At 43.1% G+C, this 26,071-nt stretch overlaps 2 protein-coding genes across 7 annotated transcripts in view; one reads left to right on the top strand and one right to left on the bottom strand.

Annotated features, from left to right (window-relative positions):
- LOC140485769 (uncharacterized) overlaps nucleotides 1-15,600 on the bottom strand; it is a 179,239-nt gene extending 163,639 nt beyond the window's left edge. For 3 of the 6 annotated variants that reach the window (XR_011962430.1, XR_011962431.1, XM_072584291.1), the window contains exon 1: nucleotides 15,456-15,599. Coding sequence is in view for 4 of the 6 variants with exons in the window: in XM_072584291.1 (XP_072440392.1) it covers nucleotides 15,456-15,458 (3 nt within the window). In the remaining 2 variants the exon portion in view is untranslated. Of the gene's footprint in view, nucleotides 1-15,455 lie in introns of all 6 variants that reach the window. The other 3 variants (XM_072584287.1, XM_072584289.1, XM_072584290.1) reach the window with 2 other exon arrangements.
- Nucleotides 1-26,071, top strand: part of gucy1b1 (guanylate cyclase 1 soluble subunit beta 1) — a 265,032-nt gene that overhangs the window by 26,578 nt on the left and 212,383 nt on the right. The gene's annotated exons all lie outside the window — the stretch shown is intronic.

Genomic DNA, 26,071 nt, shown 5'->3' with positions numbered 1-26,071 from the left:
TCAGCCTCTGCTCAGCCACTTTTTGCTGCTGCCTGTCCCGAAGTCCGCCTTGGAGGATGGTCACCCGAAGGTCCAAGGTCGAATGTCCTGAACCACTGCCTCGTGCTCCCACGAGGAGATTGAACAGTCCACTTTACACCTTCCACCCCGACCTCAAATTCACCTGGACCGTCTCAGACTCCTCCCTCCCCTTCCTAGACCTTTCCAGTTCTATCTCGGGCGACCGAATTAACACGGACATTTACTATAAACCGACCGACTCCCACAGCTACCTAGACTACACCTCCTCCCACCCTGCCCCCTGTAAAAACGCCATCCCATATTCCCAATTCCTTTGTCTCTGTCGCATCTGCTCCCAGGAGGACCAGTTCCAAAAATGTTCAACCCAGATGGCCTCCTTCTTCAAGGACCGCAATTTCCCCCCAGATGTGGTCAATGATGCCCTCCACCGCATCTCTTCCACTTCCCGCTCCTCCACCCTTGAGCCCCGCCCCTCCAATCACCACCAGGACAGAACTCCACTGGTCCTCACCTACCACCCCACCAACCTCCATGTACAGCGTATCATTTCTGCCATCTCGAAACGGACCCCACCACCAGGGATATATTTCCCTCCCCTCCCCTATCAGCATTCCGAAAAGACCTCTCCCTCCTTGACTCCCTCGTCAGGTCCACACCCCCCACCAACCCAACCTCCACTCCCGGAACCTTCCCCTGCAACCGCAAGAAATGCAAAACTTGCGCCCACACCTCCCCCCTTACCTCCCTCCAAGGCCCCAAGGGACACTTCCATATCCGCCACAAATTCACCTGCACCTCCACACACATCATCTATTGCATCTGCAGCACCCGATGTGGCCTCCTCTATATTGGGGAGACAGGCCGCCTACTTGCGGAACGTTTCAGAGAACACCTCTGGGACACCCAGACCAACCAACCCAACCACCCCATAGCCCAACACTTCAACTCCCCCTCCCACTCCACCAAGGACATGCAGGTCCTTGGACTCCTCCATCGCCAGACCATAGCAACACGACGGTTGGAGGAAGAGCGCCTCATCTTCCACCTAGGAACCCTTCAACCCACTCAGATTTCTCCAGTTTCCTCATTTCCTCTCCCCCCACCTTGTCTCAGTCAAATCCCTCGAACTCAGCACCGCCTTCCTAACCTGCAATCTTCTTCCTGACCTCTCCGCCCCCACCCAATCCGGCCGATCATCCTCACCTTGACCTCCTTCCACCTAACGCATTCCCAACCCCCTACCCCCAAGTCCCTCCTCCCTACCTTTTATCTGAGCCTGCTGGACACACTTTCCTCATTCCTGAAGAAGGGCTTATGCCCGAAACGTCGATTCTCCTGTTCCTTGGATGCTGTGCTGAGCCTTTCCAGCAACACATTTTCAGCTCTGATCTCCAGCATCGGCAGTCCTCACTTTCTCCCCAGTGAAGTGTTCCCCAACTGGGAGGGAACCCTCCTTCTTTTGATTGTTGTGCGGTGCTCATTCATCTGTTGTCGTAGCCTCTGCTCAGTTTCACCAATGTACCATGCCTCAGGGCATACTTACCTGCAGTGTGTGAGATTGACAACGTTGGCCAAGTTGCATGAGTACCTGCCACGTATATGGTGGGTGACCTCACACATAATGGTGGTATCCATGTCAACACTCTGACACATCTTGCAGTGTTTTATGGAGTTGTCCTGAAAGTTGGGCAGTTTGCTCCGAACAATGATCTGTTTGAGGTTTGGTGGTTGTTTAAAAGGCGAGAGTGGAGGTGTGGGGAAGGTCTTGGCGAAGTGTTCATCCTCATTGATAACGTGTTGCAGGCTGCAAAGCCCATTGTGTAGTTTTTCAGCTCCTGGGAAGTACTGGACAACGAAGGGTACCCTGTTGGTTGCAGCCTGTGTCTGTCTTCGGGGGTTATTACGGTTCCTTGCTGTGGCAAGTCGGAACAGGCAGTCGATGTGTTGAGTGTCGTACCCCGTTCTTATATGAGGACATCCCTGAGTATTTCCAGGTGTCCACCACATTCCTCCTCAACTGAAAATTTCAGGTGTATGTGTAGGGCTTGTCCATTGGGGATGGCTGTTTTAATATGTTTTGGGTGGAAGCTGGAGAAGTGTAGCATTGTGAGGTTGTCTGTGGGTTTGCGGTAGAGTGTGGTGCTGAGGTGTCCATCCTTGATGGAGATGCTTGTGTCCAAGAATAAGACAGATAGTCGAGAGTAGTCCATGGTGAGTTTGATGGTGGGATGAAACTTGTCGATGTCACTGTGTAGTTTTATCAGTGACTCCTCGCCATGGGTCCAGAGGAAGAAAATGTCGTCAATGTACCTGGTGTACAATGTTGGTTGGAGGTCCTGCACAGAGAAGAAGTCTTGTTCGAACCTGTGCATGAAAACGTTGGCATATTGGGGTGCAAATCTGGTCCCCATGGCTGTTTCATGTGTCTCGATGAAGAACTGGTTGTCAAAGGTGAAGACGTTGTGATCGAGGATAAAGCAGATGAGTTGTAGGACAGTGTTTGAAGATTGGCAGTTATTGGTGTTGAGTACTGAGGCTGTTGTCGCAATGCCGTGGGGGGTGCTCGTGCAGAGTGCTGAAATGTCCATTATGACGAGGAATGTTCCCGGTATGATTGATCTGTGGGTGCTGAATCTGTAAGAAATCCATAATGTTGCATCAGAAGCTGGGGATCAATGGGTTTAAAGATGTCTTTGACATAGCCAGAGAGGACCTCACACAGGGTCCCATTGCCTTATATGATGGGACATCCTGGTGTGTTGGCTTTGTGTACCTTTGGGAGGCACTAGAAGTCGCCTACACGAGAAGTATGTGGGATGAGGGCATGTGGGGAAGTCTTTGGATTAGGATCCAAAGTCCTGATGTGTTTAGCTCACGGGTGTGTTTTTTGGTCGGATCAGCTGGTAGTTGCCTGTAGTGTTCCTGGTTGTTCAGTTGTCGGTACACTTCCTTGCAGTAATCTGTTCTATTCTGAATGACAATGGCTCCTCCTTTATCTGCTGGTTTGATGACAATGTTGTGATTGGATTTGAGAGCATGGATAGCGTTGCGTTTGTGAACAGGTAATGTTTTGCTCTACCTTGTAGGTACAGTTGATGAAACTGGCATTTATATATTTCCTGACGGTTTGAGCATACATGTCAAGCCCAGGGCAGCGGCCCTCTGGTGGGGTCCAAGTGACTCCTTCTTTGGTTGCTTCTCTACGGATCCCTGTGATGACTGTTCCGGTTCATCGGCAGGCTCATTGGGATCAATGCCGGCACCTTGAAAGAATTCCCGAAGTCTCATTTGTCTGATAAATTCCTCCTGTGTCTGTTGTAAGAACCATGGGGTCCATTTTGGTGGTGGGGCAGAAACTGAGACCTCTGCTCAGGACTTCAATATCTTCAGGTCGAAGGGTGTGGTCCGATAAGTTGACAAACGACTTCCCCGGAGTGATAATGTCATCCATTTTGGTGCCAGTGTGGACTTCGCTACTACTGGTGAAAATGCCAAGTTTCTCCAGTTTTTAACCTCCTATCATGTATTGGCAAGTACTCATGCGATTCAGCCAACGTTGTCTATCTCATATGCTGCAGGCAAGGATGCACTAGGCATGGTGCATTGGTGAAACCGAGCAGACGCTATGGCAATGCATGAATGGGCACCACACAATAATCAACAGACAGGAGTGTTCCCTCCCAATTGGGGAACACTTCAGCGGTTCGGGACATTTGATCTCGGACCTTGAGTCTGTGAATTATACAGGTTTAAATAGGTCCAGTCTGAGATTTGGACAGATTTAGCTTCCAGCAAGAATTTTATCTTGTGAGGGATAGAAATTGGGAGAAGGGGAGATCCTACACCACACAAAAAAAAGAGAGACAGGCAGCACGGTGGCACAGTGGTTAGCACTGCTGCCTCACAGCACCAGACACCAAGGTTCAATTCCCGTCTCAAGCAGCTGACTGTGTGGAGTTTGCACATTCTCCCCCTGTCTGCATGGGTTTCCTCCGGGTGACCATCCTCTAAGGCGGACTTTTGGACAGGCAGTAGCGAAAAGTGGCCAAGCAGAGGCTAAGTTCGGTACCCACAGGGAGGGCCTTAACCAGGATCTTGGGTTCATGTTGCACTACAGGTGACCACAATTGCACTATACACACACACACACACACACACAAAGACCCCATTACACTCTCACTCACACACATACAGTCTCTCTCACAGACACTCACAACCCCCCACCCCCTCCACACACACACACACACACACGTTTGTGGGGTGAATTTGTATTTGCAGAGTTACATTGTACTTTGCTCAAAAACTGCATGAATTCATGTCAGATTCTGTTAATTAATTTTTTTAGATTACAATCAATCTAAACATTATGGCACAGACAACAGCATGCAGGATGCTAACACCTTCAATACATTAACTAAGCTGACAACAATTGTTAAAGTTCACCAGCGAATGTAACTTCTAAAAAAGAGTTTACAATTTACATATGAAAGAAGTGAAACTAACATGGTCATTCTAACAGATGAGAGACTAAATGAACAAATAAGGTATTTTTCAATGTATAATTTCAGTTACCCTAGAACTCTGTGGGAAGCTAGAGAAGTGATTGCTGGGCCTCTTGCTGAGATATTTGTATCAATGATAGTCACAGGTGAGGTGCCAGAAGAACTGGAGATTGGCTAACGTGGTGCCACTGTTTAAGAAAGGTGGTAAGGACAAGCCAGTGAACTATAGCCTGACCTCGGTGGTGGGCAAGTTGTTGAAGGCAATCCTGAGGGACAGGATGTATATGTATTTGGAAAGGCAAGCACTGATTAAGGATAGTCAACATGGCTTTGTGCGTGGGAAGTCAAGTCTCACAAACCTGATTGAGTTTTTTGAAGAAGTAACAAAGAAGATTGATGAGGGCAGAGCAGTAGATGTGATCTATATGAACTTCAGTAAAGCATTTGACAAGATTCACCTAACACCACACTAGCATGGCCAATTCACCTAATCTGCACATTTTTGGACAGTGGGAGCACCCGGAGGAAACCCATGCAGACAGGGGGAGAATGTGCAAACTCCACACAGTCAGCTGCTTGAGACGGGAATTGAACCTTGGTGTCTGGTGCTGTGAGGCAGCAGTGCTAACCACTGTGCCACCGTGCTGCCTGTCTCTCTTTTTTTTGTGTGGTGTAGGATCTCCCCTTCTCCCAATTTCTATCCCTCACAAGATAAAATTCTTGCTGGAAGCTAATTTTGTCTTATGCACTAATGTATATTCATCTGCCATCTCTGCCACTTCTTGAAATTTCTGTTCATCCATATGAATTCTTATCATCTTTGGAAGTGAGTTTTTAAACTCCTCCAGCAGAACAACCTCTCTTCGAGCCTCATATATCTTATCTATTTTTAAGGCCTACACCCATCTATCAAAGTGACTATGTTTAATTCTTTCAAACTCAACATAAGTCTGACCTGGTTCCTTCTCTATGTTTCTGAACTGCTGTCCATATGCTTCTGGTACCAATTCACAAGCACTCAAAATAGCTTCTTTTACATCTGCATAATCCTTTGACCCCTCATCTGATGGTGCTGCAAATACCTTACGAGCTCTGTCGACCAGATTAGTCTGAACTAGCATTGCCCACAATTCCTCAGACCACTCCTTCTGCCTAGCCAATTTTTCAAATTAAAAAAAGGGCTTTGACATCTTTCTCATCAAAATGTGGCAGTGTTTTAACATACATGTAGTGTATATATCACTACATTCACCTCTTCACCTCCATCCTGTTAACTTGATTTCCTAATGAATTCACAACTTCTGAAGTTCAAATTCTCTCACCTTTCTATCTCTCCCTTTGCTCAGCTAAGAACCTTCTTTCTCTTTTCCTCTTTCTCTCTCTCTCCTCTCATGGTCATAGAGATGTACAGCATGGAAACAGACCCTTCGGTCCAACCCGTCCATGCCAACCAGATATCCCAACCCCTCTAGTCCCACCTGCCAGCACCCGGCCCATATCCCTCCAAACCCTTCCTATTCATATACCCATCCAAATGCCTCTTCAATGTTGCAATTGTATCAGCCTCCACCACTTCCTCTGGCAGCTCATTCCATACACGTACCACCCTCTGCGTGAAAAAGTTGCAGACCTTGGGTCTCTTTTATATCTTTCCCCTCTCACCCTAAACCTATGCCCTCTAGTTCTGGATTCCCCGACCCCAGGGAAAAGACTTTGCCTATTTACCCTATCCATGCCCCTCATAATTTTGTAAACTTCTTTCCCTTTATCTTGTAACTCTATTTTCCTCAATTGTAATTCAAGTTTTTCTCACTCTACTGCACCTGTCTGTTTCTCTGACACAACTAAGTGCTTGACTAACTCCCTTACAGCTTTGGTTTCCTTATGTCCCTGCTTAGACCCAATTCTAACTTATTTGCTAATTCTAAAAGTCTGGCCTTCCTCTGCCTTTCTAAACTTTCTTGGCAAATTTGGGAATCATCTTCAAACCCCAAAATCTCTTTAGCAATTTTAAGAGCCAATTCTCTCACTTGTTATTTAACCAAACACATGTAACCAAAATTAAACAAATTGTCTCATCTACATTTTATTTCAAGATCTGGAACACTAATCAGCAAGTGTTTAAATCTGCTTTCATACCCAAATTTATTCAAATCTGTCCAAATCTCAGACTGGACCTATTTAAACCTGTATAATTCACGGACTCAAGCTCCCAAACTGTTACGGCATGGTGGTGAACCCTTCTGCTAATTAAACCAAATACCCAGAAAAGCTCACCTCGCCTCATAATCTATTAAAATATGTGTGACAGAGAACACCCAATTTCCACTATTTAAAAAAAATATATCAATGTAATAAAAGTGGGCATTAAACAACTATTCACAATTCTAAATCACCCTTTCTAAAAACCGCTTGTTATTTGCCTCCAATTCTATAACAATATACTGTTCCAATAAAAACCTGTGTTAAAATTACAACTTAATTTCAACACCGCACAGTGGCTGTCATCTCTAGTGTTCTCCTTTATTCGGGTGAAGATCTCCGTGGGTTGTCTTAAGTCTTTTACTGCAAAGATGTTGTATATGAAAAAGGTACCTTTGATAGAGAGTGTTTTTGAATGGTAGTCTTTCTGAATGGCAGTTAATCTCTCGATGACAGTTACTCTGCCTGACTTTCAAAATGCTAGCTTCTTTTTTACATCCCAAACATCATATCATCTCATTGATTCGATGTTGGCAAAACAATAAATTCAAAATCAATTGGATTTTTGGTATCCTGGTTCATAATTTAAACTGATTGGTTAAATTTGAATTGTTGTCAAATTGCAACCAATTCAGCGATCTGTTTCACAGCCAAATGTTACATAGAGTCTACTGGAAAATTGAAACTGAGACTGCTAGTTAGTCATATTGCAAGTACTTGTCAGCTCTCAGTGCAAAACAGCATTCACTCTCTCTTCAAGGTGCGGTACACGTCTTCAACTTCATAATACATGCTACTCATGATTTTATAAACCATTACAAAGTCACCCCATAGCCTGTGACACTGCAGGAAAAACAGCTCCATTCTATTCAGACTCTCCCTGTAGCTCAAACCCTCCAACCCTGGCAACATCCTTGTAAATCTCTTCCAAACTCTTTCAGATTTCACAATATCCTTCCAATAGGAGCAAGACTAGAACTGAATACAATATTCCAAACGTAGCCTAACCAATGTCCTCTTCAGCTGCAACGTGGCCTCCCAACTCATATTTTTAATGCTCTGACCAATAAAGGAAAGCATACGAAATGCCTTCTTCACTATTCTATCTACCTGCCACTCCACTTTCAAGGAACTATGAACCTGCACTCCAAGGTCACTTTGTTCAGCAACACTGTCTCGGACCTTACCATTAAGTGTATAAGTCGTGCTCTGATTTACCTTTCCCAAATGCAGCACCTCATATTTATCTAAATTGAATTCCATGTGCTAATCCTCAGCCCATTGGCCTAACTGATCAAGATCTCACTGTACTCTGATGTAACCTTCATTGTCCACTACACCTCCAATTTTGGTGTCATCTGAAAACTTACTAACTATACCTCCTATGTTCAAATCTAGATCAGTTAAATAAAGCAATGGAATCAACACGAATGTTGTGGCACACCATTGGTCACTGGCCTCCACCTCCACCCTCTGTCTTCTCCTTCTGTATTCAAAATCCTAGGTCTCCTTGTATTCTACATGACCTAACCTGTTCACCATGAAGCACCTTATTGAACACCTTAGTGAAGTCCATATAGATCACGTCCCTCTCTCTGCCCTCATCAATCCTCTTCATTATTTCTTCAAAACACTCAATCAAATTAGTGAAATATGATTTCACACACACAAAACCATGTTGACTATCTTTAAATCAGTCCTTGCTTTTCCAACAACATGGAAATCCTGTCTCTCAGGATTCCCTCCAACAACTTGCCCACCACTGATGTCAGTCTGACCGGCCTTCCCTGGCTTTTCCTTACCACCTTTCTCAAATAGTGGCACCATGTTAGACAACCTCGAGTCTTCTGGCACCTCATCTGTGACTATTGATGATACAAATATCTCAGAGAGGGGCCCAGTAATCACTTCCCTAGCTTCCCACAGAGTTGGAGACTACACCTGATCAAAAATCATGGATTTATCTATCTTTATGTGTCTTAAGACAGCGAGTATCCCGTCCTCTGTAATATGAACAATTTTCAAGATGTCACCATCTGTGTCTCCATATTTTATATCTTCCACATCCTTCAAACACTGATGCACAATACTCATTTAGTTTCTCCTCCATTTCCTACAGTTCCACATATAGGCTGCCTTGCTAATCTTTGAGGGCTCCTATTCTCTCCCGAATTACCCTGTTGTGCTTCACAAATTTATAAAATCTCTTTGTATTTTCCTTAACTCTATTTGCCAAAGCTATCTCATGTCCCCTTTTTGCCTTCCTGTTTCCCTCTAAAGTATATTCCTACTGCCTTTATATTCTTCTAAGGATTCACTCGCTCCCTGCTGTCTATAACTGACATATACTTCCTTCTTTTTCTTAACCAAAACCTCATTTTCTCGAGTCATCCAGCATTCCCTATGTCTACCAGCCTTGCCTTTCGCACTAACAGAAATATTCTGTCTCTGGACTCTTGTTATCTCATTTTTCAGCCATTCCTTTACCTGCGAATATCTGCCCCCAATCAACTTTTGAAAGTTTTGACTTAATACCGTCAAAATTGGCCTTCCTCTGATTTAGAATTTCAATTCTAGATACTGTCTATCCTTTCCCATCACTATTTTAAAACTAATAGAATTATGGTCACTTGCCCCAAAGCCCTCCCCAACTGACACCTCAATCAGCTGCCCTGCATTATTTCCCAAGAGTAGGTCAGGTTTTGCATCTCCTCTCGTAGGTACTGTTTTTCTTGTGTCGCCATAGTCTTGGCGCACAATACGGGCTACTCTCTCATTGAAGAGAATCATAGAATGCCTTTAGCATGGAAACAGGCCCTTCGGCCCAACAAGTCCAAACCGACCCTCCAAAGAGTATCCCACCCAAACCCATTCCCCTACCCTGTTACTCTACTTTTACCCCTGACTAATGTACCTATACATCCCTGAACACTATGGGTAATTAGTATGGCAAATTCACCTAAGCTGCATATCTTTGGATTGTACGAGGAAACCTGAGCACCTGGAGGAAACGCATACAAACACAGGGAAAATGTGCAAACCTCACAGAAGTGACTGATGGTGATTTAACCTGAGGGCCACCAGTCCTCAGGAGTCTTTTATGGTAACGTCAACCTGGTGATGGGAATTGAACCCATGCTGTTAGCATCACAATGCTCTGCAAACCAACAATCCAGCCAACTGAGCTAAATTGATTCCTTCTAGTAGGTACAGCCACATACTGAATCAGAAAATTGTCTTGTGCACACTTAACAAATTTCTCTCCATCTAAATCCTTACCATTATAGCAGTCTCAGTCCATGTTTGGAAAGTTAAAATCCCCTACCATAACCACCCTATTATTGCTACAAATTTGTTTCTTAATTTCCCGCTGACTGTTGATGGAGTCTACAGTACAATGCTAAATAAAGTGATCATCCCTTTCTTATTTCTCAGTTCCACTTAAATAACTTCTGGTCGTAATGCCAGAAATATCTTTCCCAAGGATATTTGTGGTATTATCTCTTACCAAAAACGCCACTCCTTCTCCTCTCTTGCCTCCCTCCTTTCTATCCTTCCTATACCATTTATATCCTGGAACATAAAGTTGCCAATCCTGTCCATCTCTGAGCTCATTTATTTGCTCCATCCTACTACTCCTATTCTCACTAGCTCGTAGCACAGGGAGTATTCCAGATATTATTAACCTTAAGGACCTCCATTTTGAATTCCTGCCTAACTTCCTATATTCTGCCGTCAAAATCTCACCCTTTTCTCTTCCTAGGTCATTAGTCTCTATAATAGCTATGCCGGTGCAGTCCAATGTTCTTAACCATGGCATGAGTTAATCTTGCTTTGAAATAAATGCAGCTTAATTTAATCAGTCGTACTCATTCGCTGCCTTGTCCCTGACTGTTTGATTTGCACTCTTGCCCATCTGTACCTGTCTCAGACTGATCTCTATCTTCCTGGGGCCCACACACCATTCTCCCAACACTCCCACCCCCTACCCCCAACCCCCAACCCCCCCCCACCTTACTAGCTTAAATCCTCCTGAGCAGCACTAGCAAATCTCCCTGCCAGTATATTTGTCCTCTTCCAATTCAGGTGCAATCTGTTCTTCCTATACAGGTCACTTCTACTCCAGAAGTGATTCCAATGATCCAAAAATGTTCAATCTTCTCCCCTGCACCAGCTCCTCAGCCATGCATTCATTTGCTCCATCCTCCTATTCCTATTCTCACTAGCTCGTAGCATGGGGAGTATTCCAGATATTATTACCCTCAAGGATCTCCATTTTGAATTCCTGCCTAATTTCCTATGTTCTGCCGTCAAAATCTCACCCTTTTCCCTTCCTATGTTATTAGTTCCAATATGTACAATGATCTCCTGCTGAACCCACTCCCTTTTGAGAATATTCTGTTGCACTGTCTCCGGGATATCCTGCACTAGGGCTGTTCTATACTAATGCGCCCGATTATTAAAATGAGAGTTATGGGAACTATTTTAGCTTATTTAAATATTTGGCTGTTTTATTCTTTAGATGCACATGGTGATATGTTGCTCAAGAATATTTCATGCAAGTGAATTAAGACTTTATGATCTTCAGTAGCAAGTGGTTTCCCACAAACAATTTTAAGCACTTGCTAAAGTGTGTCAGTAATGTTAGAATATTACTGCCGCCCACACATTTTCTACTGGCAATCACAGTAGCATTTTGCTTTGAACTTCTATTACACAATTATGGTTTGCTGCATACTTCCTACCACCCCGCTCCCTAACCAAGTCAAACAAAGCAAATTATGTCCGTAGAACATGTTCTATGGAGATAATTTGTTTTGTTTGACTTGGTTAGGGAGAGGGGTGGTAGAATGTTCTTTCTAGCCATTGCAAGAACTGGTCACCATTGAGTAAAAATAAGAATATCACACCAGTAGCCAATACTGGACTAATTAGATGAGAAAAAATTAAAAAGCTATTTGAGACTTTTGTTTTTAGATTCCACTAATCTTCATGTTTATTTTACATAAATGTTTCATATTTGTTTGGTTGGTAATATGCTTTACGTTCCTGAAAGAGGATCAGCAAGGTTTATTATTTAGGTTAATATATTAAAGGAATATTGACAAGTCCCAATACCCATACAATCAAAGAAATATCTTACTTCATAACTTAGGATGGATTTTATCAATGTAAAATCATGCCGTTCAGAATGAAAATGATCCAGCAACTTTCTAAAGATTAATCAACAATGCCATTGAAGAATTATACAACTGTATTGTCTGTATGTATGTATGAATTTTTTGCGTTCAGCCAAACTGGGTAGAAACACTTTCAACACTTGAATGCCTGTTTGATGCAAAACATGGAGCCAATTTGGTTAAAAACTTGGCAATAAGTGAACGTGCAAACCAAAAATAACTGGTATGGGTAATACTATCTGATAAAGCCTAGTGATAGCTTGAGAAGCAAAAATAAGGGCATCTTGGATTTTGCAATGCGAGACAAAAAATTGATGTCAGTTTGATTTCGAGTAAATAGGGATGAGTGAATTCTGTTGAAAGTTTATTCAGAATTTCAGCATTTATAGACACACACAATAGAGAAGAGGCCTTTCAGCCCATTGAGTCTGTATTTCCAAAGTAACACTATACTCGTCCCACTTTTCCAGCACCAGGCCGAGAACCTTGAATGTTATAACATTTTAAATATACATCCAAGTACTTTAAAGGATGCAAAGTTACCTGCCTCAACTACACTCCAAGGCAGTGCATTACAGACCCCTAACATATACTAGGTGAAAACATTTTTCCTCAGATACCCTCTAAATCTCCTGCCTTAAAAATGTGCCCTTTATTACTGACCCTTTAATTAAGGGGATCAGCTGCTTTCTATCCACTCTGTCCTCAATCTTGTACTTCTTCATCAAGTCAGCCCACCCCACAACTTTTTCTATCCAAAGAAAACAACCCAAGCTTATCCAACCTTTCTTCATAGGAGGAATGCTTCACCCCAGGCAACATCTGGTGAATCTCCTTTGCACCCTCTCCAGTGTAATCACATCCTGTCTATAATGTGGTGACCAGAACTGCACACAGTCCTTCAGCTGTGGCCTAACCAAAGTTGTGTATAGCACTAACATAATTTCCCACTGATTACACTGCATGCAATATGCCTTCTGAACTAACCTAGAAACCTGTCCTGCCACCTTCAGGGATTTGTGGACAAGTTCTTCTTAACTTCCTACTGTCTTGCCATTCATTGAGTAATCTTTTATGTTGTTCCTTTTTCCAAAGTGCATCACCTCAAATTTATCAGGACTACATTCCATCTGCCACTCATCTTTCCATCTGCCATCTGTTTATATCTTTCTATAACCTAACACCTTCCTCCTCATTGTCAATCACCCAGTCAATCCTGTGTCACTTGCAAGCTGATTTAACATTATTCACACTCTTTCATCCACATCACTTATTAATATCACAAACAATAACAGAATTGGCAATGGTCACTGAGGTTCGCCACTGCACACCAGGATCCAGTTATGCAGGTCCAGTCCTGATGAATGTTTCAGGTTGGAACCTTCGACTGCCCTTCTCCACTGACACTACTTGACGTGCTGTATTCCATCTGCATCATTCGCCTGTCATTTCCGCCATACATCGCATCATCCTCCACCATTCCTGCAGCTGCAAACGGACTCCACCATCGGAGATATATTTCCCTCCCCACCCCTATCTGCTTTCCGTAAAGACCATTCCATCCACAACTCTCTTGTCAGGTCCACATCCCTCCCGGCACCTTCCCCTGCCATCACAGGAATTGCCAAACCTGCACCCATGCCTCCCCCCTCACCTCCGATCAAGGCCCCAAAAGCAGCCTTCCAAATTCATCAGAGTTTTACCTGAACTTCCAAACATGTCATTTACTGTATCTGTTGCTCCTGATGCAGTCACCTCTACATTTCGGAGATGCCTACTCACACAGCAGATCAGAGAACATCTCCTGGACATCCACACCAACTAACCACAAAGCCTTGTGGCCGAACCCTTCAACTCCCCTCCCACTCTGCTATGGTCATGCAGGTCCTGGGCCTCCTCCATCGCCACACCCTTATCAACCAATGCCTGGAGGAAGAACGCTTCATCTTCTGCCTTGGAACTCTCCAACCACATGGGACTAATGTGAACTTCACCAGTTTTATTTCCCATCCCCCCCTTATCCCAGTTCCAACCTTCCAACTCGGCACCATCCTCATGACCTGTCCTACCTGTCCATCTTCATTCCTACTTATCTGCCCCACCCTCTTCTCTGACCTATCACCATTACCCCCACCTCCATCTACCTATCACACTCTGAGCTACCTTCCCCTCGTCCTACACCCCCTCATTTATCTGTCCACCCCCTCGGCTCACAAGCCTTATCCCTGATGAAGGACTCTTTCCCAAAACATCAATTTTTCTGCTCCTCGGATGTTGCGTGACCTGCTGTGCTTTTCTAGCACCCTACTCTCAACTATTGTGTGTTTGCCAGCCCAACTCTTTTTCTAGTGTGACTTTCCAACGTCTGCATTTCTCATTGTCTTCAGTCATGCGAACAGCCTCCTACCACTGCTTTCTGTCTCCAGTTTCACTAAGACAATTTTAGATCCAATCTGCTAAGTTACCGTGGATCCTGTGAGCTTTTACCTCCTCTATCCATATAAACTATATCAACTGCCCTATCCTCAGGGAAACACTTGGTCATCATACCAAAACATTTCACCAGATTTGTTAAAAATGACCTCCCTCTGTCAAAGCTGTCCTCCTGTCCTCTGGCAACTCCCCTCTGACCAGAAACATTGAAAAATTGATAAAGTAAAAGATTAAAAGCCATTCAATCTTTTATGAATAATGAATATAGGGGTGAGCTCATAGAGGTTTATAAAATCATGAGGAATACAGATGGGATAAATAGACAAGGTCTTATGCCTGGGGTGGTACAGTCCAGTACTAAATGGCATAGGTTTAGGGTGAGGAAAATTTTAAAAGGGACCCATGGGGAACTTTTTCCAGCAGTGGATGGTGTGTGTATTGAATGGGCTGCCACAGGAAGTGGTGGAGGCTCCTACAATTACAACAATTAAAAGGCATCTGGATGGATGTATGAATAGGAAGGGTTTAGAGGGATATGGGTCAGATGCTGGCAAATGGGACTAGATTGGTTTGGGATATCTGATCGTCATAGACGAGTTGGACCAAAGGATCTGTTTCCGTGTTGTACGTCTCTATAACTCCAATCTGTGCACGTGAGACACTTTCTTTCAGGATTTCCAGTGGATAAATGTCGAAGTAAATTTACGTTGTTTTTTAAATACAAACCCAAGAGCAAAGCTGTTATTTAGAACAGGTTCTTTAAATTCAAGGGCACGTCATGCATTCCTAACGGGCAACTCTTGAGAAAATATCTTAAAGCTATCCATGGCAACACTTTAAAACCTATTATTTCTCACGAAGTCCCTAAAGTAGAACTTTAACTGAGTGCTATTTTCTGAATTCAGTCGCATTTGCTTCTTAACTATTGGTTTCGAGACCTGCGTCCAAGGTCAGTCTTGGGCTCGGAAGAATAACAAGTTGATTTAAGGTCTGTGTTATATTTCGCTTGACTATATTCCAACGCCATTTTGGGGCCGAGCGTTTCTGTCTGGCTTGATCACAGTGACAGCGTGAATCCCTCAAACGAAATCATAACTAGCGGGTGGGTGATATTTACCATATCACGATGCACAACGTGTATCAGTTGTCTAAAGCTCAGTTGTACCTTCCAATTCTGCTGTAATTCACTGGTTTCATGCACCGATGGTCTCACACCACTTCAACGATTCTCCCTGTAACCAGGAAACTACAAACAATTGACACACTCCGCCAATCACGGCGCTGGGCGTAAGGCAGCATAGAGTGCTACATCCAATCTGCGCCACTTCCCACTGTTTGCCGGTGCTGTCACTTTCCGCTCATCGCTGACACGTCCTGCTCTCTATATCGTACCTGATATTCAGTTAGACTCTAACATTACTCCAAAATGCGTGAAAAGGCATCCAGATGTCTGAAAACATTTTGCAACTATTCAACTGTTAGTGCAATCCAATTAGTAGTTCCCAGTGCAAGCTTTTTGGCTTTTTTTCTCATTTCAGAAGAGGAGATTTTATTAACAGGGAATTAAAGTTTTCCTGACTTGTTTTCTTGCGATGAACATCATTCTACACAGTCTCTAACAGGGCGAGCAGCGTCTGTGGAGACTGAAACGAGTCAAGATTAGAATGGTGCTGGAAAAGCATAGCAGGTTTGGGGCAAAAACCCTTCATCAGGAAATGACTATTTTCCTGCTCCTCGGATGCTGCTTTTCCAGCACCACTCCAATATTGATTCTGATCTCCAGCATCTGCAGTACCCACTTTCGCCGAGACTGAAACAAGAGTTAAGTTTCAAGCCCGATGTGACTTTTTCAGATAGATAGATAGTTCCCCCGAACTGCACAGCCGCTCACACTCCAACCATGAGGCTGGAAGGTTCCAGCATCTGCAGTTTTGTTTGGCCACATTCCAAGCCCAGCATGGACCCTCGAGGTCCAAACACACGAAAAACAGTTCGAGGCAATGCTGTTTCGGAAGCGGTGGATTTTATGCCATTGACCTCGAGTTTGGAGGAGCAAGTGGAACAGATTGTTAGGGTGCCCTGAACAAAAAAAGACAGATAGGATTGCTGATGCTGGCGAAGGAGGGACATAGACACAAAATAGGTGTACAGTGGGCGTGAAAAAACGGAAAATGGGTCTGCTCTACAGACAGCAAAGTCAACAAGGTACAAATGCGATGCAGTCATGGTGGGGGGCAAGGGACAGGGCAGTAAGAAAAAGGCAACTGGGAAATTCAATGTTGAGTCCGAAAGGCATAAGCGGAAAATAACATTGTTCCTCCAGCTTGCAAGTCCCAGGATGTCCCATGGGAACGAGGGGGTTTGTTGAAATGGCAAGCAACTGGAAGGTCAAGGTCATTGTTGTGGACAGAGCAGAAGTGTTCTCCAGAGCTCAATCTATGTTTTATCTTGCCAATGCAAAGGAGACCTGCGTAGCAAATACAATCAACTAGATTTTAAAAAGTATAATTGATTAATTGTCACATGTGCCGAAATACATCGAAAAGTTTACTTTAGGAGCAATGCAGGCAGGTCTTGGGAAGAAAGGATGTACAGATCCGAAAGAGTTTGACAGAGCCATACAGCTTACAGTGCACGCGGCATGCACTCGGTGAGAGCAACGTTAGCAAGATCAGTATTATTTGGGTCCAGAAAATCCATTCATCAGTCTAATAACAGACAGTGAGAAGTTGTTCCTGAACCTGCTGGTGTGTGAGCTTAGGCTTCTATATCCTCTAACTGATGGAAGAGATAATTACCAGGGTGCAATGGTTCCTTGATGATGTTGGCAGCCTTTCTGGAGCAGCAGGCCATGTAAATGGAGTTCCTGGATGGAAGATTGGCTTCCAAGATGGTCTGGACTGTGATTAAGTTAGATTAGTTTCCCTACAGTGTGGAAACAAGCCATTTGGACCAACAAGTCCACACCAAACCTCCAGAGAGTAACCCGCCCTGACCCATTACCCTCTGACTAATGCACCTAACACTATGAGCAATTTAGCATGGCCAATTCACCTGACCTGCACATCTTTGGATAGTGGGAGGAAACTCACGCAGACATGGGGAGAATGTGCAAACTCCATACAGACAGGCACCCAAGAGTGGAATCAACCCAGGGCCCTGGCACTGTGAGGCAACAGTGCTAACCACTGTGCTTACTACCTTCTGTAGTTTCTTACAATTCTGGACAGAGCAATTGCCATACCAGGCCATTAAGCATTTGGACAGTATGCAGAGATTGATATAGAGGAAAGTGAGCACAAAGGGTGTTCTGAGGGTGTGGAGAAGGGGTGAACATGTGAGATGGGTGAGACATATTTTAGGGTCTGTCAACCATTGTGAGGTGTGGAGAGAGGGGCAAATTTCAGCAGTCTCCTTTTTTATATATTGATGCATTATAGCCATTTTCCAATGGAAGAAGCAGTGAGCCTTCAGACTATCATAATCAGGATCGATATGAAGCATAGATGGATATGGTGTATCCATGGTGATGAAGAGGCAGCTAGGGCCATAAAATTCAAAACTGTGAAACCAAAGTAAAGGGTCAGAAAAACCATGAATAGAATGTGAAGAATCTGGGCTAGGGTGGAGAAATAGAGGAGGAAGAAATAAATTTAAACTAGCTGAAAGACAGTATACCTAGTCATAGAGTAAGAGAGATGCATGGAAACAGACTCTTCGATCCAACTTGTCCATGCCGACCAGATATCCTAAATCAATATAGTCCCATTTGCCAGCACTTGGCCCATAACCCTCTAAACCCTTTCTATTCATATACCAATCCATATGCCTTTTAAATATTGTAATTGTACCAGCCTCCACTATTTCCTCTGGCAGCTCATTCCATACACACAACACTCTCTGGGTAAAAAGGTTGCCCCTTAGGTCCCTTTTATATCTTTCCCCTCTCACCCTAAACCTATACCCTCTAGTTCTGGACTCCCCTATAACAGGGAAAAGAGCTTGTCTATTTAATCTATCTCTGCCCTTCATGATTTTATAAACCTCTATAACGTCACCCCTCTGCCTCAGATTCTCCAAGGAAAACATCCCCAGCCTATTCAGCCTGTTCCTATAGCTCAAATGCTCCGAACCTGACAACATCCTTATAAATCTTCTGTGAACACTTTCAAGTTTCACAACATCCTTCCAATAGGAGGGAGACCAGAGTTGCACACAATATTCCAAAAATGTCTGAACCAAAGTCCTGTTCAGCCGCAACATGAATTCCCAATACTTATTTCAGTGCTCTGATCAATAAAGGAAAGCATATCAAACATCTCCTTCACCATCCTGTCTACCTGCAATTCCACTTTCAAGGAACTATGAACCTGCACTCCAAGGTCCCTTTGTTCAGCAACACTCCCTCGGACCTTACCATTAAGTGGATAAATCCTGATTTGATTTGCTTTTCCAAAATGCAACACTTCACAGTTATCTAAATTAAACTCCATCTGCCATTCCTCAGCCACTGATCAAGATTCCATTAACCTTCTTTGTTGTCCACTACACCTCCAATTTTGGGTGTCATCTGCAAACTTACTAACTATACCTCCTATGTTCACATCTAAATCATTTATATAAATTATGAAAAGCAGTGGACCGTGATCTTTGTGGCACACCACTGGTCACGGATGTCTAGTCTGAAAAGCAACCTTTATAAATACCATCTTTAAAAGGCTGGTGTGCACCTGGATGAACACTGGCATTCCAAAACTGTTTTACTTGGTCATGATTGTTTCCAGAAGATGTCTACAATGGGAAAGGTGGCATCATGATTCATAGAATCATAGAATCTCTACGGTGTGGAAACAGGCCCTTCAGCCCAATCAGTCCACACCAACCCTCTGAAGAGTATCCCACCCAAACCCATTCCCCTACAATATTAATCTACATTTACCACTGACTAATGCACCTAACCTACACATCCTGGAACACTATGGGCAATTTAGCATGGCCAATTCACCCATCTTTGCAATATAGGAGGAAACTGCAGCACCTGGAGGAAACTCACCCAGACAGATATCTGGAGGTCCTGGTTCAGGAGTGGTACAAAGGTGAAAAGTCCTCTTTCTGGAGGACTGGCAGAGGAGGTCAGACCACCAGACCCTGGCAGTCTGATTGGAGATTAGCAATCAGTTAATGCTATCTCTACAATCTGGAGAATTGGCCAGTTGTGCCAGGGTAAATTCCACAGTCTTCTCTCATTCTAACATTTTCATATAGCAGGTGGTGCTTATGTGAAACAAGCTGCTCAAGGAAGTGGTAGAGACTGGTAAAATTACAACATTTAAAAAGGCAGATACATGGATAGGAAAGGTTTAGAGGACTATAAGCCACATTCAGGCAAATGGGGACTAGTAGGAAACCTAGTAGGCATGGGCGAGTTGGACTAAAGGGCCTGTTTCCATTCTGTATGATTCTACAACTCTAAGTTTAGAGTTTTAGGAACAGGCTGAAATAATGGGTTAATCAGGCAACTCTGTTTGTGGATTTTGGAAGGAAGGTCAAAGTGGGTTGTGCGTAGGTGAGAGTACAAAGAGATCTGGGTGTTCTTGTACACCAGTCAATGAAGGTAAGCATGCAGGTACAGCAGGTAGTGAAGAAGGCTAATAGCATGCTGGCCTTCATAACAAGAGGGATTGAGTATAGAAGCAAAGACGTTCTTCTGCAGCTGTACAGGGCCCTGGTGAGACCACACCTGGAGTACTGTGTGCAGTTCTGGTTTCCAAATTTGAGGAAAGACATTCTGGCTATTGAGGGAGTGCAGCGTAGGTTCACGAGGTCAATTCCTGGAATGGCGGGACTACCTTACGCTGAAAGACTGGAGCGACTGGGCTTGTATACCCTTGAGTTTAGAAGACTGAGAGGGGATCTGATTAAGACGTAAGCTTATTAAAGGATTGGACACTCTGGAGGCAGGAGACATGTTTCTGCTGATGGGTGAGTGCCGAACCAGAGGACACCGCTTAAAAATACGGGGTAGACCATTTAGGACAGAGATGAGGAGATAAGGACACCCCTCAGCCTCCAATGCTCCAGAGAAAACAGCCCCATACTATTCAGCCTCAAAGGGCGACACGGTGGTTCAGTGGTTAGCACAGTTGCCTCAGAGTGCCAGGGTCCACGTTTGATTCCAGCCTTGGGCGACTGTCTGTGTGGAGTTTGCACATTCTCCTCGTATTTGCGTGGGTTTCCTCCAGGTGTTCTGGTTTCCTCCCACAGTCCAAAGATGTGCAGATTAGGTGAATTGGCTATGTTAAATTGCCCATAGTGTTAGATGCATTTAGTCAGTGGGAAATGGGTCTGGGTGGATTACTCTTCGGAGGGTCGGTATGAACTGGTTGGGCCGAAGGGCCTGTTCCACACTGTTGGAAATGTAAAAAAAAACCTCCAACCCTGACAACATCCTTGTCAATCTTTTCTGAACCCTTTCAAGTTTCACAACATCCTTCTGATAGGAAGGAGACCAGGAATGCACGCAATATTCTAAAAGTGGTTTAACCAATGCTCAGTACAGACACAACATGACCTCCCAACTCCTATACTCAATACTCTGACCAATAATGGAAAGTATACCAAATGCCCTCTTCACTATTCTATCTGCGAATCTACTTACAAGGAACTATGAACCTATGTCTCTTTGCTCAGCAACACTCCCTAGGACCTTACCATTAAGTGTATAAGTCCTGATAAGATTTGCTTTTTCAAAATGCAGCACCTCACATTTATCTAAATTAAACACCATCTGCCACTCCTCAGCCCATTGACCCATCTGGTCAAGGTCCCATTGTACTCTGAGATAACCTTCATCACTGTCCACTACACCTCCAATTTTGGTGTCATCTGCGAACTTATTAACTATACCTTCTATATTCAAACCCAAATCATTTATATAAATGAGGAAAAGTAGAGGACCCAGCACCGATCCTTGTGGCACTCCACTGGTCACAATTTTCCAATCTGAAAAATAACCTTCCACCACCACCCTCTGTCTTCTACCTTTGAGCCAGTTCTGTATCCAACTGGCTAGTTCTCCCGATATTCCATGAGATCTAACCTTGGTAACCACTCTCCCATGGGGGGTGTAGGACCATTCGGCGCAGCCACTTTGGGGTGAGCGATTCGGCGTGGCCGGTTTGGCGCAGTCTGTTTTGGTGCAGACCCATTTAGGTGTGGAACTGTTTCAGCGCAGCTCATATGTATTCCTTTTCAGGCTTAGTTACAAGCATTAATGAAAGCAATAAAAAGAAAAATAATGTTTATCCTCTTCAGTAAAAATGCTAAAAATAAAATAAAAATGAAAGAAATAAGGTAAATACGAAAAATCTGAAATATGACATTTATTCAAAATTATGGGAAATCCCTTGTAAATACTCACTTTTCCTTTCCACGTTTTGGCAACAAAATTGTTGATGGCATTTTAATGGGTTATATTTTATTTTAATAATAACTACAATGTACTGAATAACTACAAACTACTGAATAACTACAAAACATTACTGCGCCAAATGGGTCTGCGCCGAAACAGTTCTGCGCTTAAATGGGTCGCGCCAAATTGGCCACGCCAAATCGCTTGCACCAAAGCGGCTGCACCAAATGGTCCCACTCCGTCCCATGGGGAACCTTGTCGAATGCCTTATTAAAGTCCATATAGATCATATCCACTGCTCTGCTCTCGTCAATCCTCTTGATCAAAAGGTGTAATAAACTTTGTCAACAGTCTTGACTGTTGGTTGAGGGTATTGGCCAAAACCATGATGATGAAGCTGTTATGGATAAGTTTTGCCTAGTTGTCATCCACAATGGACAAAGATACAATTTCTCCCTGGATTGATTTATTTAAATGTGGCAGGTCTACATGGATTCGAGGTGATCCTTTACACATAATAAGCCCTGAACACTTGTTAGCTGACTTGTGATTAATGATATAATACCCTTGATATAATATATCATTGTCTTGAGCTTTTTTGACCTTCTTCAGCAATGAGTGTTGTGTTCTTTTGAGAGTGTATAGACATATATCAAGTTGAAGCAACACAATGTGATATTTATGTTTGACCCTACCATGATTCTGAAAAATCTGTGGGAATTCTTAATGGAATATCGTCCTGTTATCCTGCTGCAATATTTTGTCTACTTTCTTCAGAGTACCTTTTGCAATGCAGTGGGCAAGGTCCTACCTCTTGGACCAGGATGCTTGGATTCAAATCCTACCAGCTCCAGAGATGTATAACTCCACTTCTCAACAGGTTGATTAGAAAATAACTGTGCAGTTCTGCTCAGTAACAATGTTCTTTGGTTTTGTAAACTATAGAGTCTTACTAATCTCTTGCCCCAGGTAGAAGTAATCTGAATTTTTATTTGAGGATCTGTGCCACTTGGACTTTGCAATTTAATTATTTTTGACTGGTTATTTATTGCTTTGAGCTATTCCAGTATAATCAACTTAGTCATTACTGTAACACCTGCGCCAGTGTCTAGTTTGAACAATATTTTGAATTCTTTAACTTCGAAAGACAAAGAATCACTTTTATTATCACATGTACTCCAATGCAGAACTACAGGAGTACAGTGAAACATTTTTACAATGTCTGCCAACTACCTCAACACAAATCTTTCAGAGTAAAAAAAAAGTTGTTACAGAATAACACAAGAATATAGTTGAATATAGATTAGCAAATAAGAGTGAAAACCTTGAGAATGACCATAAATACTTAAGTCTGGATTAGTGGTGCTGGAAGAGCACAGCAGTTCAGGCAGCATCCAAGTAGCTTCGAAATTGACGTTTCGGGCAAAAGCCCTTCATCAGGAATAAATACCTAAGTTCTAGTCCATGCCTGCGGGCGCCAGAGCATGAGGCCATGCTGTCTCTTCATGTTGGCCTCCATCTACCGTTCTTCTGTTGCTCCAGGAATCACTCGATCGCTCCACTGCCACCACAGGACTGACTAAAATTTTTGCTTGTGATCCTTTACTCCACCAAGGAAACCTATATTTTTATCTTTGCCTGCACTTCCAAGTTGCTGAATTTTCTGCTTTTCAAAGACCTTTCCTCACTTTAGATGAACAAAACTGCTTGAATTACCATTTCAGGCTCTATTGAAACACTTTGTGCCTTGACTTGTTTCTGTTGTTTTGTGGCTCCACAACCACAACACTTTGAAATGGATATCCTGCAATTTTTCCTCTTTTGGTTGGTTTTGAATGTGCATGGCTGCCACGTCGGTCCTACTCAACTAATGGATTCATCTGAAGCCTTGGGATTACCACAAATTATTGCCCAATTTTGTGCCATCGATGTCGTTTGTCTGGATCACCCGTTCACATGTTTCAAGAAAAAAAACTGACAGTTTTTTTTTATCACACTCTCTGACCATGATACAGCTGTGAATGAGTGTATTTTTCAATACCCACAACAACTAACTAGCCAATAGAGATCATAGAATCATAGAGTCGCAGAGATGTATAGCTGGGAAACAGACCCTTTGGTCCAATTCATCCATGCCTACCAGATATCCCAACCTAATCTAGTCCCATTTGCCAGCACTTGGCCCATATTCCTATAAATACTTGTTATTCATATACTTTTAAATGTTGTAATTGTACCAGCCTGCACCATTTCCTTTGGCAGCTTATTCCAACATGCTCCACCCTCTGCGTGAAAATGTTGCCCCTCAGGTCCCTTTTCAATCTTTCCCCTCTCACCTTAAACTTATGCCCTCTTTGTTCAGACACCACTACCCTGAGGACAAGACCTTGGCTATTCACTCTGTCTATGCCCCTCGTGATTTTATAAACCTCTATACGGTCACCCCTTAGCCTCTGACACTCCAAGGAAAATAGCCTCAGCCCCTCCCTAAAGATCAAACCCTCCAAACCTGGAAATATCCTTGTAAATCTTTTCTAAACTCTTTCAAGTTTCACAACATCCTTCCTATATCAGCGAGACCAGAATTACAGTATTCCAATCGTGGCTGAACCAATGTACTGTACAGTTGCAACATGACTTCCCAACTCATACACTCAATGCATTGACCCCTAAAGGAAAGCATACCAAACTCCTTCTTCACTATCCTTTCTGCCTGTGACTCCTCTTTCAAGGTACTATGAACCTGCACTCCAAGGTCTCATTGTTAAGCAACACACACCAGGACCTTACTATTAGGCGTATATGCCCTGGCCGGATTTGTCTTTCCAGAACATCTCACATTTATCAAAATTAAACTCCATCTGCCACTCCTCAGCTCATTAACCCAGCTGAACAAGATCCAGTTGTACTCAGAAGTAACCTTCTTCGCGGTCCACTACATCTCCAATTTTTTTTGGCGTCATCTGCAAACTTACTAACCATGCCTCTGATGTTCACATTAAATCATTTGTATAAATGACAAAAAGGAATGGACCCAGCACCGATCCTTGTGACACTCCACTGATCACTGGCTTCCTGTCTGAAAAGCAACCCTCCATCACCACCCTCTGTTTTCTACCTTCAAGCTAGTTCTGTATCCAAACAGCTAGTTCTCCCTGCATTCCATGTGATCTAACCTTGCGAACCAGTCTATTATGAGGAACTTCATCAAATACCTTAGTGAAGTCCATATAGATCACATCCACTGCTCTGCCCTCATCAATCCACTTCATTATTTCTTCAAAATATTCAATCAAGACAGTGAGCCATGATTTTCCATGCACAAAGCAATGTTGATTGTTGCTAGTCAATGAATGTAAATCCTATGCCTCAGGATCACCTCTGACAACTTGCCCACCACTGATATCTGGCTCACTGGTCTATAGTTCTCTGGTTTTCCCTTACCACCATTCTTAACTAGTGGCACAACATTAGCCAATCTCCAGTCTTCTGGCACCTCACCTGTGGCTATCGATTATATGAATATCTCAGCAAGGGTCTGTAAAGAATGCTTCAACGTATTCCATAGGTTATTCATAAATTGAGTATTATAACTTAAGTATTGATTATGCAATTAACTTACTCAAAGAACCTCAATGAAATCAAATAAATGTTCAGTTTGTTCAAGATAGCCAAAGATAGACCCATCCTCCAAACAGGGGAAACATCCTTCCTGCATTTACCCTGTTGATCCTAGTAATGATTCTACATGTTTGAATGAGATCACATTTCATTCTTCGGAACTGCAGCAAAGAAAGCCCTGACATGTTTAATCTTTAAGGGAAGTGGTGGAAATGACAGACAACATTCAATAGAATATGGAGTCTGATGGGATGGAAGGTGAGGGCAAGGAGAGCTCAATAATGTTTCTGGGATGGAGGAAAAGGAATGAAAACTAAATCATATCAAATGGGACTGACGTGGTCTTCTATTTTCCTTTCTAATAGCTGCAATAATATTTATTGATTATGTTTGGAATTAACTCAGTCTTGGAACAATCTGACCTTGACTCAATTACCCATTTGGATTTTTTATAGATCTTTCTTTTTTCTATTGAATTTTATTTCTGGACTTTAAGGATACTATACAGTGAAACAACTATTTTTCCAAAGCTCATGTAGCCTTCTATGGTAAACGATCATAAACTATGGTGCATTTTCATTTTACATGATGTCATTGTTGAAGTTAAGATACAAAAAAATTCCTTGTAAAAGTTGAGCTGTAAATTCAGAAGTTTAAATATTTCCATTTGCTTTTAAAGCACATTTAACTGCCAATTGAAA

The sequence above is a fragment of the Chiloscyllium punctatum genome, chromosome 14 (genome assembly GCF_047496795.1).
Source record: "Chiloscyllium punctatum isolate Juve2018m chromosome 14, sChiPun1.3, whole genome shotgun sequence".
Classification (NCBI taxonomy): Eukaryota; Metazoa; Chordata; class Chondrichthyes; order Orectolobiformes; family Hemiscylliidae; genus Chiloscyllium; species Chiloscyllium punctatum.
The sequence above is the reverse complement of the archived record's forward strand: the minus strand, read 5'-3'. Positions and strand labels throughout refer to the sequence as shown.